The 17,059-nt window shown below is 43.8% G+C and overlaps 1 protein-coding gene across 1 annotated transcript in view; it reads right to left on the bottom strand.

The window, feature by feature from the left end:
* Nucleotides 1-14,865, bottom strand: part of LOC112260544 (hypoxanthine-guanine phosphoribosyltransferase) — a 31,274-nt gene extending 16,409 nt beyond the window's left edge. Inside the window, exons 1-5 of the mRNA XM_024435732.2 lie at nucleotides 14,755-14,865; nucleotides 14,383-14,580; nucleotides 14,076-14,182; nucleotides 11,773-11,956; nucleotides 11,445-11,510 (exon numbers count right to left, since the gene is read on the bottom strand). Of these exons, the coding sequence (XP_024291500.1) occupies nucleotides 11,445-11,510; nucleotides 11,773-11,956; nucleotides 14,076-14,182; nucleotides 14,383-14,433 (408 nt within the window). The 5' untranslated portion in view covers nucleotides 14,434-14,580; nucleotides 14,755-14,865. The remainder of the gene's footprint in view (nucleotides 1-11,444; nucleotides 11,511-11,772; nucleotides 11,957-14,075; nucleotides 14,183-14,382; nucleotides 14,581-14,754) is intronic.
* Between the last annotated feature and the right edge of the window lie 2,194 nt (nucleotides 14,866-17,059).

Raw genomic sequence — 17,059 nt, 5'->3', positions numbered from 1 at the left:
GGATTAATTTAAACTCTGTCTGGTTTCTACATATAATCAGTTCTGTCGGTACAGAACGGAGCTTCTCACACCCTATGCGTCCCTTTGGTACGCGAATGCACCTCATAAGTTTGAACCAATCATAGACGTCTATGTTTCACAAGTTTGGATAGTACAGAACAGTAGAGTAGAATACAGTATAATGTACTTTATTGTACTGTACATATCTACCTTCCTGTACTCTAGCGAACTTTACTGTGATGTCCAAATTTGTGAAACATAGACGTCTATGATTGTTTCAGATTTGGTCTCACCCAGACCAAGCAAATTAGGTCATGTTTGGGGGTGGAGCTTATTACAATTATAGCCAGTGTGTGGAATAATACCCAAATATGCAAAAGAAGGATATTACATATTTCCACCTTTGAGTACCTATTCAGGATACATCACCATGAAGAGAATGATATTCATATCCATAATTATGCATTTCTGTATAGTACAGATCAGGGACTTCATTTTGTTATCGGATGTAATTCCACTTCACCTACTCTAGTTCAATAACCAAAATATTTGTTTTTAAACTCAAGGAGTCATGTCAAAGCTGTCAACCCATTCTTTCTGCAAACAACTTTGAATCGTAATGTGGAGCAGATATTTAACAGTTCGGGGAAAATGTGGTCGTATAAGTAACTGTGGGAGATTTTACCATAACTCTGGACTTGCCCCTATGCTCACACAAAGATATTGTGAAGTCAGTAACATACAAGTGACTAATGGCTTCATAATACTAGCTACTCAATTGGTGTTTTCCCTGTAGACAAAGTGATTCATTATGATTAAAAGTCTTGTTTTCCAGTTACAGAAGAACAGAACATTCCTGATATTGCAAAATTAAAATCACAGGCATGCTTCACACTGTTGACCCACTCAGGAAGGGACAGCCAGCCAATACCAGACACCACATGTTGGGGACAAAATATTGGCATCTGGGCAAAACAACGGCTTCCTACCCCGTCATCCAGGGGCATGATCATACTCCTCCTGATTATTAATGCTAGCAGTGTGACTTACTACATGATATTAGTGATTACACAAGGCATGTCTAAAGGATGCCTTGCTTATCTGCTTAATACGAACCAAGGCATTCTCAAGAGAAGACATCCCAAACATGATGTGTGAAAACAAACTTAGCTACATACAGTAGTAGTGCTGTCATTTCACGTGAAACAAAGGATGCAGTCAAGCAGAAATGAAGCCATGCTGAGTTGATACTTTGTCTGTCTGGGGCTCAGTAGTGTCATTAATTCCTTCCAGACAGTAAAGAATTATTAACCTTAATCCTCAATCCAGACAGTGTAAACTACATGGATACAAACTGGAAGGTGTGACATAATAACATTAATGATCAATTAGCATAATCTCTAGCTAGTATCTACAGTACATCATTAATAAAAAGTGGCAACTTTCCCTAGGCCGCAATTACTTAATCACTTAATCTAAAATATTTCACACACAGTCCAAATATTCTCTGTGAAGAAAAGCAATAGAGCAATGAGTTAAACTCAACACCCCATAATTCAGTGGTTCAGCATGTTCCTACACACTGACATCCGGGCCACGCCTCACTACAGGGTGTACCAGTGTGTGTACAGCTTGTGTGTGTGTGTGTGTGTTTTGATTTATATGCCAGCAGCATCTCCCTCGCTGACCTTTGATCCCATTAATGGCTGTATGCACACAAACAGATTAGACTAAACCATTGTCTTGTTCTTAAGAGACAATGAGCAATAGTGACATTTCTAGTATGACATCAGCAGATATTTAAACAAAATCTACAGCATGCTGCTAATATAATCTATATAAGTAGCAGGACTATTGGTCGCAGCAGTGACAAAAATAGTGATAAATTCTAGTCTTGGCAGAAAAGGAAAAATGTGGTCATAGCTCTGATCAGGGCCATTACTAACCACAGCCGTTGATTTGAGCTCCAAAGCTTCTGTGACACTTCTTCTGAGAAGAGACATGGGGAAGACTGACCCATTGTGGTTGCTGAGAGACACTGCCCAAATCTCACCCAGTTCAGATTAACAACAACTACTACTGAGAAACACATGATCATGATCATATCCACTGCTTTCAAGACACATTTTAGTTTTTTTTAAATCAGTACCGGTATTGGCTCATAAATATATCTGCTAATAAAGGTTCTATTTCAGTCGACTCAGTATCGACATCTCACTATGGGACACGTCTTCTTTTGCGGGTCATTGGTTGAAGCCTTATTCAATCACACCTAACAGGCCAATCAAAGCTTTGTGGGTGTATGCCCCGTGTCTATATAACACCCTGCACTGCTCTGGTTTCCTCATTCTTCACAAGTCTATTTGGTTACTAACTCGTTAAGTAGCTTTCTTCAGAAACCTAGCTCTGAACTTAACTGTTCCTTTCGGTGTGGGTTACCACCCCACCACGGAGCGTTGAGTGGCTTATTTTCTATTTTCAGGAATTCTGCTTTACCAAGTGAAGTTACCTCAGTTGTTGGCTAGCTCCAGTACACCTGTTGCCTACACACAATTGCCGTTGTAAGCTAGCTAGCTCCACTGCTTTAGCATCCCGCTAATAGCAGGTTCCCACACATTTGACCTACTTCTACCCAGGGTATCTAGCTCTCAGTCAGTTCCCACCGTTCGGAGTTAGCTAGCTGAACTTTTGAATGTCTTGACTAGTTAGTGGGCTAACGGCACCACTGGTGTTTTAGCTAGCAACCTCTGGGCTAAAATCCCATTTAGGTTGTTTAGCTAGGAATGTGCGGTGCTATTTATTCAGTGTGTTCCCCCACCATTGAAGCACCATACTTTTTACATTCCCCTGTGAAAGATAACCCCAGCCGTTTGTTCTACCTCAAGTTACTTGGTTTACACACCGAGTTGGCACTTGGTATCGCACGCAACGGCTCGGCTAGCTGGCTATCATCACTCAGGTGAAGATAGCCAGCTAATTAGCTAGCATCACTGTTGGCACTACTTTCAATACACCAAAAGTATAAAGACAGGATTTATTTCCCACCACCCTGATAAATAAAGATTTCTGTTTCTACTTACCTGGCTCAAGCTCAAATTACCCCGTGTCTCTCCCAACTTCACGTTGTAGTGGTAGCGCGTGGCTAGCTAGCCCCCCGGTAATTCCATTTGCTTTGTTCGTCCGGTCGAAACGAGATATCAACAGGTTTATCGGCCAAGTTGTCAGGGAAGCGGGAGAAAAAGCAGCGCAAGCCTAGCAAAGCTTGCCATGGCAATTGTGGTCATTGCATATCCGGAACGGATTCCCATCCGCATCCCTCATTGACCCCGCTAGTTGTGTGCATTGCGCTCAGCTGGGCTCCAGTGTCCTTAGACATAGAGCGAAGTACATGGAAAGTATTGCCCAGGCCTCGTCCTTGCTCGAGGACGACTCTGTTGATAACAAATTCTCAGAGGAAGGAGAAGCTACTCAGGCATCTCCTGCTTCAGGATGATCCGGAGAACCCCCACCTTTCCCAGGGCGTGGACCTTGATTCCGACGAAATCCAGAAGTGCGGACGAGGGCATTTCTCTAGCCGCATCAGGCAGCGCCCTCTCTCACCAGGAGATGGATTACGCCCCTGAAGAATTTCTCCCCTCTGCTCAGTTTATGCTACCTAGCCAGACTGACTGAAGAGGTGGGCCAGGAGTCAATAACTGACCTCCACATCTTCGAGGCAATCAGACCCGCTGCCACCTAACTTGATGTTGAGTATCCTACGCCTCCCCCACCTTCCAAGCTAATAGAGCTAAGTCACCTTGCCAACCATACCACCCGGACCCTCAAGTGTACCGCTGACGCTTCTGGGAGGGTCATGGCGCATGTGACCTTTGGCCAGAAAGTCCTCTAGCTGAACAACGCAAGGGTGTCAGAGGGAGAAGGGAAAGATCCTGAGTGTACAGATCAATTCCACCAGACTGTTTGGACCAGCCATATCGGAGATACAGACCAGGTTCAAGTTACCACGGAAACAAGCCCCTAAGCCCACGTTCTCCCAGGTCGAAACCATGAGGCCTCCCTTCCAGAACAGAAGGATCCCTAAGAAGCCTCAGCAGCTTTCTCCGGCCATGCCGACCCAGGGACAAACATAGTCTGCTCACCAGCAACGCGCTGCCTCAGGGCACAGGTGTCACTCCAAGCAACAAGCAGCGGAGACCCCCTCGGCTCCACACGGAGGGAATAGGAAGAAGCGGCACACCTAGCGCAAGACCGGGGCTCGAGAAGCTGGCAGAGCTCCTCTGGCCTCGACAAACAGAGTCTCCTCGGGACACACAAGCTCATTTACACATGGCAGAAGTGTAGCACAGGAGCCCCCCACCATAAGACACATAAGCCCTTGTTGGGGCAGGTCAACACCAATGTTCCCCAAGTCTCGAGGGCGTCCTTGTCTGGGCCACTAGGCCCGGCAGGCCCCGGTCCCTTCCATGGGACAGGTTTCCCACATGCAGTGTTGCTCCCAGGGGACAGGCGGGTTCCCTTGCCCCTCACAGAGAGCAGTGGTGCGCATGTGCAGTCTCCCCATGGGTCTTACATCCAGTAGACCAAGTGTACAGACTACAAATTGCAGGGGTCCCCCGCGTTTCATGGTAACAGTGCAGTTCACTGCACACAGGGAAGCGATCCGAGTCCTCAGAGACGAGATTCAGTCTCTGTTGACCAACGGAGCCGTACATGTGGTACCAAAGGAGGAAGCTCACCGGGGCTTCTTCAGCCATTATCCATCCTGGATTTATGGCACCTCAACAAGCATCTGCGAGTCTACAGATTTCGAATGCTAACGCATGGTATGCTGTTTGATTCAACTCTGATGAGTGGTTCACCACAGTAGAACTTAAGGATGCTTATTTCCACATTTGAGTTTATCCTGCACACAGGAGATATCTAAGGTTCGTCTTCGAGGGCATAGCCTGCGAATATCTCACCTTATCAGACGGTCTGTTCCCTTGCCCCATGGACATTCACAAAGTGTGCCGAAGCCGCCCTAGCACTCCTACGGGAGAAAGGCGAAGGGCGTACAGTGAACGGCATATGGTCATAATCTATTAGTACAGCCCATATCAACGTTCTCGAGCTCTACACTGTGTTACTAGCCCTCAGGCACTTCCGTCCATTCCTACAGGGCCAACATGTCCTGGTCAGGTCAGACAATAAGTCTATGGTGGCTTATTGCAACAGCCAAGGATGAATGCGGTCTAATCAACAACACTCTCTGGCGAGAGAGATCTTGCTATGGAGCAGAGAAGATCTGTTGTCTCTCAGAGCAAATTAAACATGGTGAAGCCCCAAAATTGCCCTCGCTAGAAGCCTGTGTTTCAGACATAAGGAAGTGGATGGCTGCAAACGTTCTACTTTTAAACTTGGACAAAACAGAGATGCTTGTTCTAGGTCCCAAGAAACAAAGAGATCTTCTGTTGAATCTGACAATTAATCTTAATGGTTGTACAGTCGTCTCAAATAAAACTGTGAAGGACCTCGGCGTTACCCTGGACCCTGATCTCTCTTTTGAAGAACATATCAAGACTGTTTCAAGGACAGCTTTTTTCCATCTACGTAACATTGAAAAATCAGAAACTTTTTGTCCAAAAATGATGCAGAAAAATTAATCCACGCTTTTGTCACTTCTAGGTTAGACTACTGCAATGCTCTACTTTCCAGCTACCCGGATAAAGCACTAAATAAACTTCAGTTAGTGCTAAATACGGCTGCTAGAATCCTGACTAGAACCAAAAAATGTGATCATATTACTCTAGTGCTAGCCTCCCTACACTGGCTTCCTGTCAAGGCAAGGGCTGATTTCAAGGTTTTACTGCTAACCTACAAAGCATTACATGAGCTTGCTCCTACCTATCTCTCTGATTTGGTGCTGCAGTACATACCTACACGTACGCTACGGTCACGTGCTTCTGTACACTTTCCGAATTGTCCCTAGAATTTCTAAGCAAACAGCTGGAGGCTTTCTCCTATCGAGCTCCATTTTTATGGAATGGTCTGCCTACCCATGTGAGAGACGCAAACTCGGTCTCAACCTTTAAGTCTTTACTGAAGACTCATCTCTTCAGTGGGTCATATGATTGAGTGTAGTCTGGCCCAGGAGTGTGAAGGTGAACGGAAAGGCTCTGGAGCAACGAACCTCCCTTGCTGTCTCTGCCTGGCCGGTTCCCCTCTTTCCACTGGGATACTCTGCCTCAAACCCTATTACAGGGGCTGAGTCACTGGCTTACTATGGCTCTTTCATACCGTCCCTAGGAGGGGTGCGTCACTTGAGTGGGTTGAGTCACTGATGTGATCTTCCTGTCTGGGTTGGCGCCCCCCCTTGGGTTGTGCCGTGGCGGAGATCTTTGTGGGCTATACTCGGCCTTGTCTCAGGATGGTAAGTTGGTGGTTGAAGATATCCCTCTAGTGGTGTGGGGGCTGTGCTTTGGCAAAGTGGGTGGGGTTATATCCTTCCTGTTTGGCCCTGTCCGGGGGTGTCCTCAGATGGGGCCACAGTGTCTCCTGACCCCTCCTGTCTCAGCCTCCAGTATTTATGCTGCAGTAGTTTATGTGTCGGGGGGCTAGGGTCAGTTTGTTATATCTGGAGTATTTCTCCTGTTCTATCCGGTGTCCTGTGTGAATTTAAGTATGCTCTCTCTAATTCTCTCTTTCCCTCTTTCTTTCTCTCTCTCGGAGGACCTGAGCCCTAGGACCATGCCTCAGGACTACCTGACATGATGACTCCTTGCTGTCCCCAGTCCACCTGGCCGTGCTGCTGCTCCAGTTTCAACTCTTCTGCCTGTGATTATTATTATTTGACCATGCTGGTCATTTATGAACATTTGAACATCTTGGCCATGTTCTGTTATAATCTCCACCAGGCACAGCCAGAAGAGGACTGGCCACCCCACATAGCCTGGTTCCTCTCTAGGTTTCTTCCTAGGTTTTGGCCTTTCTAGGGAGTTTTTCCTAGCCACCGTGCTTCTACACCTGCATTGCTTGCTGTTTGGGGTTTTAGGCTGGGTTTCTGTACAGCACTTTGAGATATCAGCTGATGTACGAAGGGCTATATAAATAAATTTGATTTGATTTGATGTGCCAGGCAAACTAAACTCACGTGAGGAATTACTGTCGTGGTGGAACCCCCAACCCGGGGAGTGGCAAATTCATCCCGAAGTTGTCGAGGTGGTGTAGTGGCGTTATGGCAGGGCTTCCGTCGATCTTAACGTATCGCGTTCACCAACTACTTCTCTGATAGAGGTCAGTGTGTCAAAACGGAGGGTCTGCTGTCCGGACCTCTGGCAGTCATTATGGGGGTGCCACAGGGTTAAATTCTTGAACCGACTCACTTCTCTGTATACATCAATGAGGTCACTCTTGCTGCTGGTGAGTCTCTGATCCACCTCTACGCAGACGACACCATTCTGTATACTTCGGGCCCTTCTTTGGACACTGTGTTAACAACCCTCCAGGCAAGCTTCAATGCCATACAACTCTCCTTCCGTGGCCTCCAATTGCTCTTAAATACAAGTAAAACTAAATGCATGCTCTTCAACTGATCGCTACCTGCACCTGCCCGCCTGTCCAACATCACTACTCTGGACGGCTCTGACTTAGAATACGTGGACAAATACAAATACTTAGGTGTCTGGATAGACTGTAAACTCTCCTTCCAGACCCATATCAAACATCTCCAATCCAAAGTTACATCTAGAATTGGCTTCCTATTTCGCAACAAAGCATCCTTCACTCATGCTGCCAAACATACCCTTGTAAAACTGACCATCCTACCAATCCTCGACTTCGGCGATGTCATTTACAAAATAGCCTCCAATACCCTACTCAACAAATTGGATGCAGTCTATCACAGTGCAATCCGTTTTGTCACCAAAGCCCCATATACTACCCACCATTAAGACCTGTACGCTCTCCTTGGCTGGCCCTCGCTTCATACTCGTCGTCAAACCCACTGGCTCCATGTCATCTACAAGACCCTGCTAGGTAAAGTCCCCCCTTATCTTAGCTCGCTGGACACCATAGCATCTCCCACCTGTAGCACACGCTCCAGCAGGTATATCTCTCTAGTCACCCCCAAAACCAATTCTTTCTTTGGCCGCCTCTCCTTCCAGTTCTCTGCTGCCAATGACTGGAACGAACTACAAAAATCTCTGAAACTGGAAACACTTATCTCCCTCACTAGCTTTAAGCACCAACTGTCAGAGCAGCTTACAGATTACTGCACCTGTACATAGCCCACCTATAATTTAGCCCAAACAACTACCTCTTTCTCTACTGTATTTTATTTATTTATTTATTTTGCTCCTTTGCACCCCATTATTTTTATTTCTACTTTGCACATTCTTCCACTGCAAATCTACCATTCCAGTGTTGTACTTGCTATATTGTATTTACTTTGCCACCATGGCCTTTTTTTGCCTTTACCTCCCTTATCTCACCTCATTTGCTCACATTGTATATAGACTTGTTTATACTGTATTATTGACTGTATGTTTGTTTTACTCCATGTGTAACTCTGTGTCGTTGTATGTGTCGAACTGCTTTGCTTTATCTTGGCCAGGTCGCAATTGTAAATGAGAACTTGTTCTCAACTTGCCTACCTGGTTAAATAAAGGTGAAATAAAAAATATATATAAAAAAAAAAATCGCAGGACAACGCTCACTGTCGCTTGTTCTTCGCGATGAGAGATCACAACGCTCCTCTAAGTGTGTACGCGCTGACCCACAAGTGGCTATACGTGCTTCTGTACACTTTCCCTCCAGTGGGCCTGAGCCCCCCCCTACTCTGGAGAGGGTGAGAGCAAATGGTCTACCCCTCATCCTGATAGCCCCGCAAGCCATGGCAGAGATTGTCCTCTCCTGTATGCGCTAAACACAGGGCAAAATAAACTCTGCAAAAAAAGAAACAGCCCTTTTTTAGGACACTGTCTTTCAAAGATAATTCGTAAAAATCCAAATAACTTCACAGAGCTTCATTGTAAAGGGTTTAAACACTGTTTCCCATGCTTGTTCAATGAACCATAAACAATGAATGAACATGCAGCTGTGGAACGGTCATTAAGACACTAACAGTTTACAGACGGTAGGCAATTAAGGTCACAGTTATGAAAACTTAGGACACTGAAGAGGCCTTTCTACTGACTCTGAAAGATGCTCAGGGTCCCTACTCATCTGTATGAATGTGCCTTAGGCATGCTGCAAGGAGGCACGAGGACTGCAGATGTGGCCAGGGCAATCAATTGCAATGTCCGTACTGCGAGACGCCGAAGACAGCGCTACAGGGAGACAGGACGGACAGCTGACCATCCTCGCAGTGGCAGACCACGTGTAACAACACCTGCACAGGATCGGTACATCTGAACATCACACATACGGGACGGGTACAGGATGGCACCAACTGCCCGGGTTACACCAGGAATGCACAATCCCTCCATCAGTGCTCAGACTGTCCGCAATAGGCTGAGAGAGGCTGGACTGAGGGCTTGTAGGCCTGTTGTAAGATAGGACATCACCGGCAACAACGTCGCCTATGGGCACAAACCCATCGTCGCTGGACCAGACAGGACTGGCAAAGAGTTCTCTTCACTGACAAGTTGCGGTTTGGCTCACCAGGGGTGATGGTCGGATTCGTGTTTATTGTCGAATGAATGAGCGTTACACCGAGGCTTGTACTCTGGAGCGGGATCGATTTGGAGGTGGAGTGTCCGTCATGGTCTGGGGCGGTGTGTCACAGCATCATTGGACTGAGCTTGTTGTCATTGCAGGCAATCTCAACACTGTGCATTACAGGGAAGACATCCTCCTCCCTCATGTGGTACCCTTCCTGCAGACTCATCCTGACATGACCCTCCAGCATGACAATGCCACCAGCCATACTGCTCGTTCTGTGCGTGATTTTCAGCAAGACAGGAATGTCAGTATTCTGCCATGGCCAGCAAAGAGCCCGGATCTCAATACCATTGAGCACATCTGGGACCTGTTGGCCAGAGGGTGAGGGCTAGGGCCAATCCCCCCAGAAATGTCCGGGAACTTGCAGGTGCCTTGGTGGAAGAATTGGGTAACATCTCACAGCAAGAACTGGCAAATCTGGTGCAGTCCATGAGGAGATGCACTACAGTACTTAATGCAGCTGGTGGCCACACCAGATACTGACTGTTACTTTTGGTTTTGATCCCCTTTGTTCAGGGACACATTATTCAATTTCTGTTAGTCACATGTCTGTGGAACTTGTTCAGTTTATGTCTCAGTTGTTGAATCTTGTTATGTTCATACAAATATTTACACATGACAGTGCGAGGACATTTCTATTTATGCTGAGTTTATATACATACACTACCGTTGAAAAGTTTGGGGTCACTTAGAAATGTTCTTGTTTTCCATGAAAACATACATTAAATAAGTAGCAAGATGAATAGGAAATATAGTCAAAACGTTGACACGGTTATAAACATTATTTTTTAATTTAAATAATAATTGTGTCCTTCAAACTTTCCTTTCATCACAGATACCTCCATTTGCAGCCTTGCAGACCTTTGGCATTCTAGTTGTTAATTTGTTGAGGTAATCTGAAGAGATTTCACCCCATCTCTCAGAATTTGGATTGGTTTGATGGGCACTTACGTACCATACGGTCAAGCTGCTCCCACAACAAATCTCCCACTTTACCACCACCAAAGCACCCCAGATTGCCTTCACCATGCTTGACAGATGGCGTCAAGTACTCCTCCAGTATATTTTCATTTTCTTCAGTCTCACAAATGTTCTTCTTTGTGATCCAAACACCTCAACCTACGATTCGTCTGTCCATAACACTTTTTTCCAATCATCCTCTGTCCAGTGTCTGTGTTCTTTTTCCCATCATAGCCTTCTCTTTTTATCGGCAGGTCTGAGATATGTATTTTTCTTTGCAACTCTGTCTAGAAGCCCAGAATCACCTCTCCACTGTTGAGACTGGTGTTTGCGGGTACTATTTAATGAAGCTGCCAGTTGAGGACTCTGTTTCTCAAACTAGACACTCTAATTTACTTGTCCTCTTGCCAGTTTTATTGCTTTTTTGATCAGGACAACAGTTTTAAGCTGTGCTATCATAATTGCAAAAGGGTTTTCTAATGATCAAGTAGCCTTTTAAAATTATAAACTTGAATGATGGAATGATGGTTGCTGATAATGGGCCTGTGTACACCTATGTAGATATTCCATTAAAAATCATCCGTTTCCAGCTACAATTGTAATTTACAATATTAACAATGTCTACACTGTATTTCTGGTCAATTTGATGTAATTTTAATGGACAAAAAAGTAGCTTTTCTTTAAAAAACACGGACATTTCTAAGTATGCCAAACTTTTGAACAGTAGTATATTTGAAATAGTATTTATTTATGTTATATTTCTTGTGTACAGCAGGGCTACTTACCTTTCCAGTCAGGAAAGAGAGGTCTTCTGCTCCAACGATGTGGAGATCCTCTGTGGACTGATCATTCTACAAGAAAGTGAAAGATTTGGTCAAGTTTGGTGTAAAAGCTTACAGTAATATAGAACATTAATAATACTGTCATAACATAAAGTGTTACATACCCATACCAGGTATACAAGGACCGGAGAAAGAAACACTACAATTCAAGCGGTGACAATTTTACCTCAAGAAAAATGTATCTGATTTCACAGGGTCTTGGATTGGATTGCATCATGGAGGAATTTTCCACTTGTCCAGCACTAAAAAAAAGTGTTATTTAGGTCCTTACCACATAACTCTTGAGGCGGATGAAGTTGACACTCATGGGCAGAGTGTGGTCTGAGTTACGACTCAGTGCTTTGATCCTCTCCACCAAGTCAGCACAGAACTGGTACCCGGCTTTCAGAACACATAGCACCACAATGTCATGGTCGCCCAGGTCACCCATTATGTTACGGGCAAGCCGTTCTGTCCTGCAACACAATGTGAAGGAAAGGAGTAAAGCCTGTCGCATGCTTTCCAGTCAAAACAGTTATGACAATTCGGTGACGTTTTTGTTCATTTTGATGGTCGGCAGCTTTTTATCCGGCTCTTCGAACACATTTTAAAAGAGTCGGTAGTTCGGTAGCCGAAGTCAACAGTACGACTCCTAGTAGGAGTGGGAAATACAGTTAGGATTCTTCAATGATGTGTTTGTTGTCATTCAACGAGACTTGCACATTTTTTCACTTAAGAAATACTTTACCAAACATCTTAGTTAGATGTCAAATTGTGTGACTCACATGCTGACTAAACAGCCTCGGCGAGTGCGTCCGCATTTTGACTTTGTCTATCCCCACCAGGCACGTTCATGACATGCAGGTTAAAATAACCAAAACCTACTATGAACCAACTATATTCATTTGGGGTCAGGTCGAAACACACATGAAACCTTTCATTGACATTTAGCTTGCTTGCTGCTGTTGCTTGCTAATTCGGGAGAAAAAAATAGGATTGCTATTTTACCGGAGATGCATATGGTCCTTTTTTTTGCTGGATCTTTGTAGAATTTTGACCCATTTTAAGTCACAAAATTATGTGTGCTCTACTTATAGAACCTAGTTCTATTTTAGAATAGTTTATTTTAGTGACTGGCTACGCACACGCCCGTTGACACGCCGAAACAGTTTGTATGAAATTATTGAATAACATGTATGTGTACATTTATTTTGCAATGTGGGCAGTTTGGTCAGCTTATAAGGGTGCTTTTACATATAGTTCTCTTTAAAAGAACCAATCTCAGTCCTCTTTAAAGTGAACTCTGGGGTAGAAAAAAGCTAAATAACTACGTTCTCTATGTCTTCACACTGCCCTTGCCTTTGAATGAGGACTCAGCTCTTTTGCCAGTTCAGTTCACCTATTTTGTGATCCGAGTCCTCTTTGCATTCACATTGCTAGGTTTATAAAGTAACCTTTTCCAACATTCACTCAATGCACTCTGGGTTTTTACAAAGCCATTCCATCAGTACGAGTTATGAGAAAGCTATATATACACCTACTTACATTTTGGAAGCGAATAGATTCCATTTAGTTAAACGATGAGAAGATACCAATAATGTTTACATGTCAATAGTAACAGAATAAATAGCATAAGAATAACTATAGATTAAATAATTCTGGAATGGAAAACTGTACACCCAATTTAGGCTACTGCCCCTTTTATGAGCTCGAATCGATTTTGTACCCTGCTGTAATTCTCACCAAATATGTTGTCTTCTCACACGTCTTCAAACCCCACAAGTGAATAAACAGCTTATAAAGCTGTCTTAGCTTATAGTTCACATATTGCAAACAAATCATTTGAACTAAAAACTGAATCTCTGGCCTCCCGGGTGTCGCAGTGGTTTAAGGCACTGCATCGCAGTGCTGGAGGCGGCACTACAGACCCGGGTTTGATCCCAAGCGGTGTCACAGCCGGCCGTGACCGGGAGACGAGCGAGGCACCGCACAATTGGCCCATTTGGCTTTTTTCTTTTTCCGAGCGAAGGTCTTTTAACCTTTTACTGCAGTGGGCTAAATCAGGGACAGAGTGTTTCTTGGTAGTCTTAAACAAATGTACTTTGAAACAGAAATATACACATGGTTATAGACTTTTTAAAAAGAAGACACCTGTACCATGTCAGATATAGTTTAAATGTATCCCAATATTACACTTGATATACATCTCAGAAGGCTGAAATATAATAAAACCGTATGACATAGAAACACTTTTCTGTGGGTAATATGAATAACCTTCCACCCATGAGACCACTAGAGGGCGATTGACTGCAAGAAAGGATTTTAAGTGATTATGAGAGTCACAGACATTCAAGTGACTGACCTCCATCTCTATATGCTGTAGGTAGGCTATTGGCTTTGCATTCTCACACACTCTGATAACATCCCGATAATGGATTTTAATTACTGCCCTTCCTTGTCCCTTGTTCCGTTTAACCACTGAGTGGGCGACTGATAGTCTTGTAGTTTCCCAATGTCAGTGATCACACAGAAAGAAATATGCAAGTGAATTCATATATAGGCCTAACGTTACTGCATTCATGCTATATAGTTTACCTGTCCATGATGACACCATGTGGGATGTAAACACACTCTAGATCTCCAGAATAGTGTTTTGGATAGTTAAAAAGCTCTAAACTGTAACCTGGCCAGTCATCGTTGATCTAGGAGGGAAAATATAGTATTCATTACAAATATTATTTATATACCGTTTAAGTTCCATGCATGCAAGAACACAGTAGACTACAACTTTAGATACTTTGTTTGCACATGAGGTTTACACATCATGCACTCATTTTATGTCGACCTCTATCACATCAGTTCGGTAGGCTATCACTTTCCCAACCAATTTCAATTTAATTACCACAATTCCTCTTTCTTTTCCGCCAGTTTGAATGGTCAAATCGTCTGCCATGTTGTTTTCTAGAACCCGAACTCGTTTTCAGAGCCGCAGTACTCACAAGTCAGTCGAAGATCGTGGCGGAGTGTCGAATCACGAGGGAGGAGGAGCGCCACTGAAAGAATGTTCTCTTCTCGCCTAAACAAGCAATGCGTGAAATTGCTTGGAAACACAAAGTTGAATTGAATTGGATACCACGAAATTGGGGAGAAAAAAGTGTAAAAATTCACACAAAAATATATATATATATATTTTAAATGAGCTTTTGAATCAGGAACGTTTCCTCTCACGACCTCTACATGCCAGAATGTTGAATACAATTATATTTTAACTTACTTTACACCTTGTCTATACAGTTGGTCCTTTTTGGCGGTAGGAATGTGAGACAATATCCCCATAACAATATAATTGTCAACTTTACAAGATGCTGGTAGTGCTCCCCTGAAGCATGCTTCTAAGATTTAAAAAAGTAAATACATGCAAGAGATGCATGCATCGAGCTCGCGCACGTAGTGATATACAATGGAAGGCAGAAGTTTACATACACCGTGGCCAAATACATTTAAACTAAGTTTTTCACCATTTCTGACAAAGACAATACAAGGGGGAAATATAGCATGTATGTCAACTGTTCTATGGAGGGAGGTGTGTGTGACTGTATATGAATGGGACTCTGAGGGAGAGTGAATATGTGTAGGAGGGCGGTAGAGAATGAGTGTCTATATGTTGTATGTGAATGAAGGAAAATGAACTAGTAAGTTGATGTAAGGATGGGTGTAAATGTGTCGAAAAAGGGGGGGCGGGAAAAGATGGGAGGTTTTGACACGTTTTGCTTGAGTGGGCAAGGATGGGAGGTTGACCAGCTTGGCTTGGGTGGGCAAAGGAATTGAAATTGAATATTTAAAGAGGAGCTGGGTTGGAGAGGCCTATGCTGCCACTTATTGTAGTAACAGCAGAGGTGTAGGCATCCTGATGAATAAGAATACACCCTTTTCCCTTATATCCCAGCACACACAAACGAGTTTTAATGACTAAGTGTATGTTGACTTTAACTGTATTTCTGAATGCACTACCAGTGCTTTGAAAAGCTGATGTAATTATACTCTCCTTTGGATATATTGTCTTACATTCCTACCACCAAAATGAACAGCTGCATGGTAAAGTACGTTAAAATAAAATCGTATTGAACATTCTGGCTTGTAGAGGTCATGAGAGGAAACTTTCCTGATTCAAGCTGCCCAGTGTGAAATTCTATGCAATTCAATGCCTGGTTTCTAGGCAATGCATGAAATACCTTATAATGGATGAAACCCCTATCCAAGCGTTAGAGAAAGTCATAGGTAAATACGTGCATGGATACAACTTTTAAAAGATCACAAAAGTAAAACATTTCTTTAAATCATGTATACATAGTCCATCTAATTGGTATTTCAACCTTCAAAATCAGTCTAAACTCCCATGTGATTTTTTCTCATTATACTGAGGGAAGTGGATTAACGTTGCCATCTTGCGGTATGAATTTGTTTTTGCATAGAGCTACTGATGTGGTAGTGAGTACATCCATGTAGTATATCCATTCACCACAAGAGGGACTTCTGTTAAAGGATTAAGGGCCACTCCCCACACACAGACACACACCACACTGCAGAGCTGGCCTCTGCTCAGAGGTCCACTGGCCCCACACATGTACCAAACACTAATGTTCCACTGAAACATTTAACCATATAAGTTACTGTAATAAGGTGGATGCTTATATTTGTCCTATTTCACACACATACAAGTGCATATTATATTCATGTGTGAATTGGAAATCTGTTTTTTGTATATCCCAACTTCCTCTGAGAGGTCATGGCCAAGAATCTGAGACCCCTCTCCTCTCCCATTTTATAAAACCAGACAGGATCCTTTTTGTTTATTTTGTTTTACACCAGGAGGTCTGTTGTGGAATAGCTCTGTCGCTCCACATTAGTGGTGGCTGCTGGGGGTTGTTTAAGATGGTTGGAGAAGGTGTCTGGGCCACCCTCCTTCGCCATGCTTCACAGTGCGGGCCGATCCACATCCACAGCAGCTGTAATTATTAAACAAGGGTGTAATAACAGCTGGAGAGCCAGATGTCAACAGAGAGAAACATTTGATTTTGATCAGGCAGTTTGATGTGTCACCTCTAAGGAATGGTAGTTTAACACTAACCCAGGGTTTCTAAAAAGAATCCAAAGATCTGTAGTCGAGAGCTTCAAGTTCCTCAGGGTCCACATTACTAAGGAATTAACATGGTCCATACACATCCACACCGCTGTGAAGAGGGCACGACAGCACCTCTTCCACCTCAGAAGGCTGAAAAGATTTGAGAGCATCTTGATTGGTTGCATCACTGTTTGGTACGGCAACTGCAAGGCACCCAACCGCAAGGCACTACAGAGGGTGGTGAGTAGGGCCTAGTACTTCACTGGGGCCGAGCTCCCTGCCATCCCAACCTGGTCTCAGAGCATTTCGCATTATTCTGTAGGATAATCTGAGAGACTCTATTTAGCCTATGTTATGTTTTTATGGTATGTATTCATTTGTGAATATCCATCACCCATTTCGTATGATATTTTACAAATTACAATTTGGATTACATGTTACGAATTTGAAAAATGTA

Source organism: Oncorhynchus tshawytscha, linkage group LG10 (genome assembly GCF_018296145.1).
Source record: "Oncorhynchus tshawytscha isolate Ot180627B linkage group LG10, Otsh_v2.0, whole genome shotgun sequence".
NCBI lineage: Eukaryota > Metazoa > Chordata > Actinopteri > Salmoniformes > Salmonidae > Oncorhynchus > Oncorhynchus tshawytscha.
The sequence above is the reverse complement of the archived record's forward strand: the minus strand, read 5'-3'. Positions and strand labels throughout refer to the sequence as shown.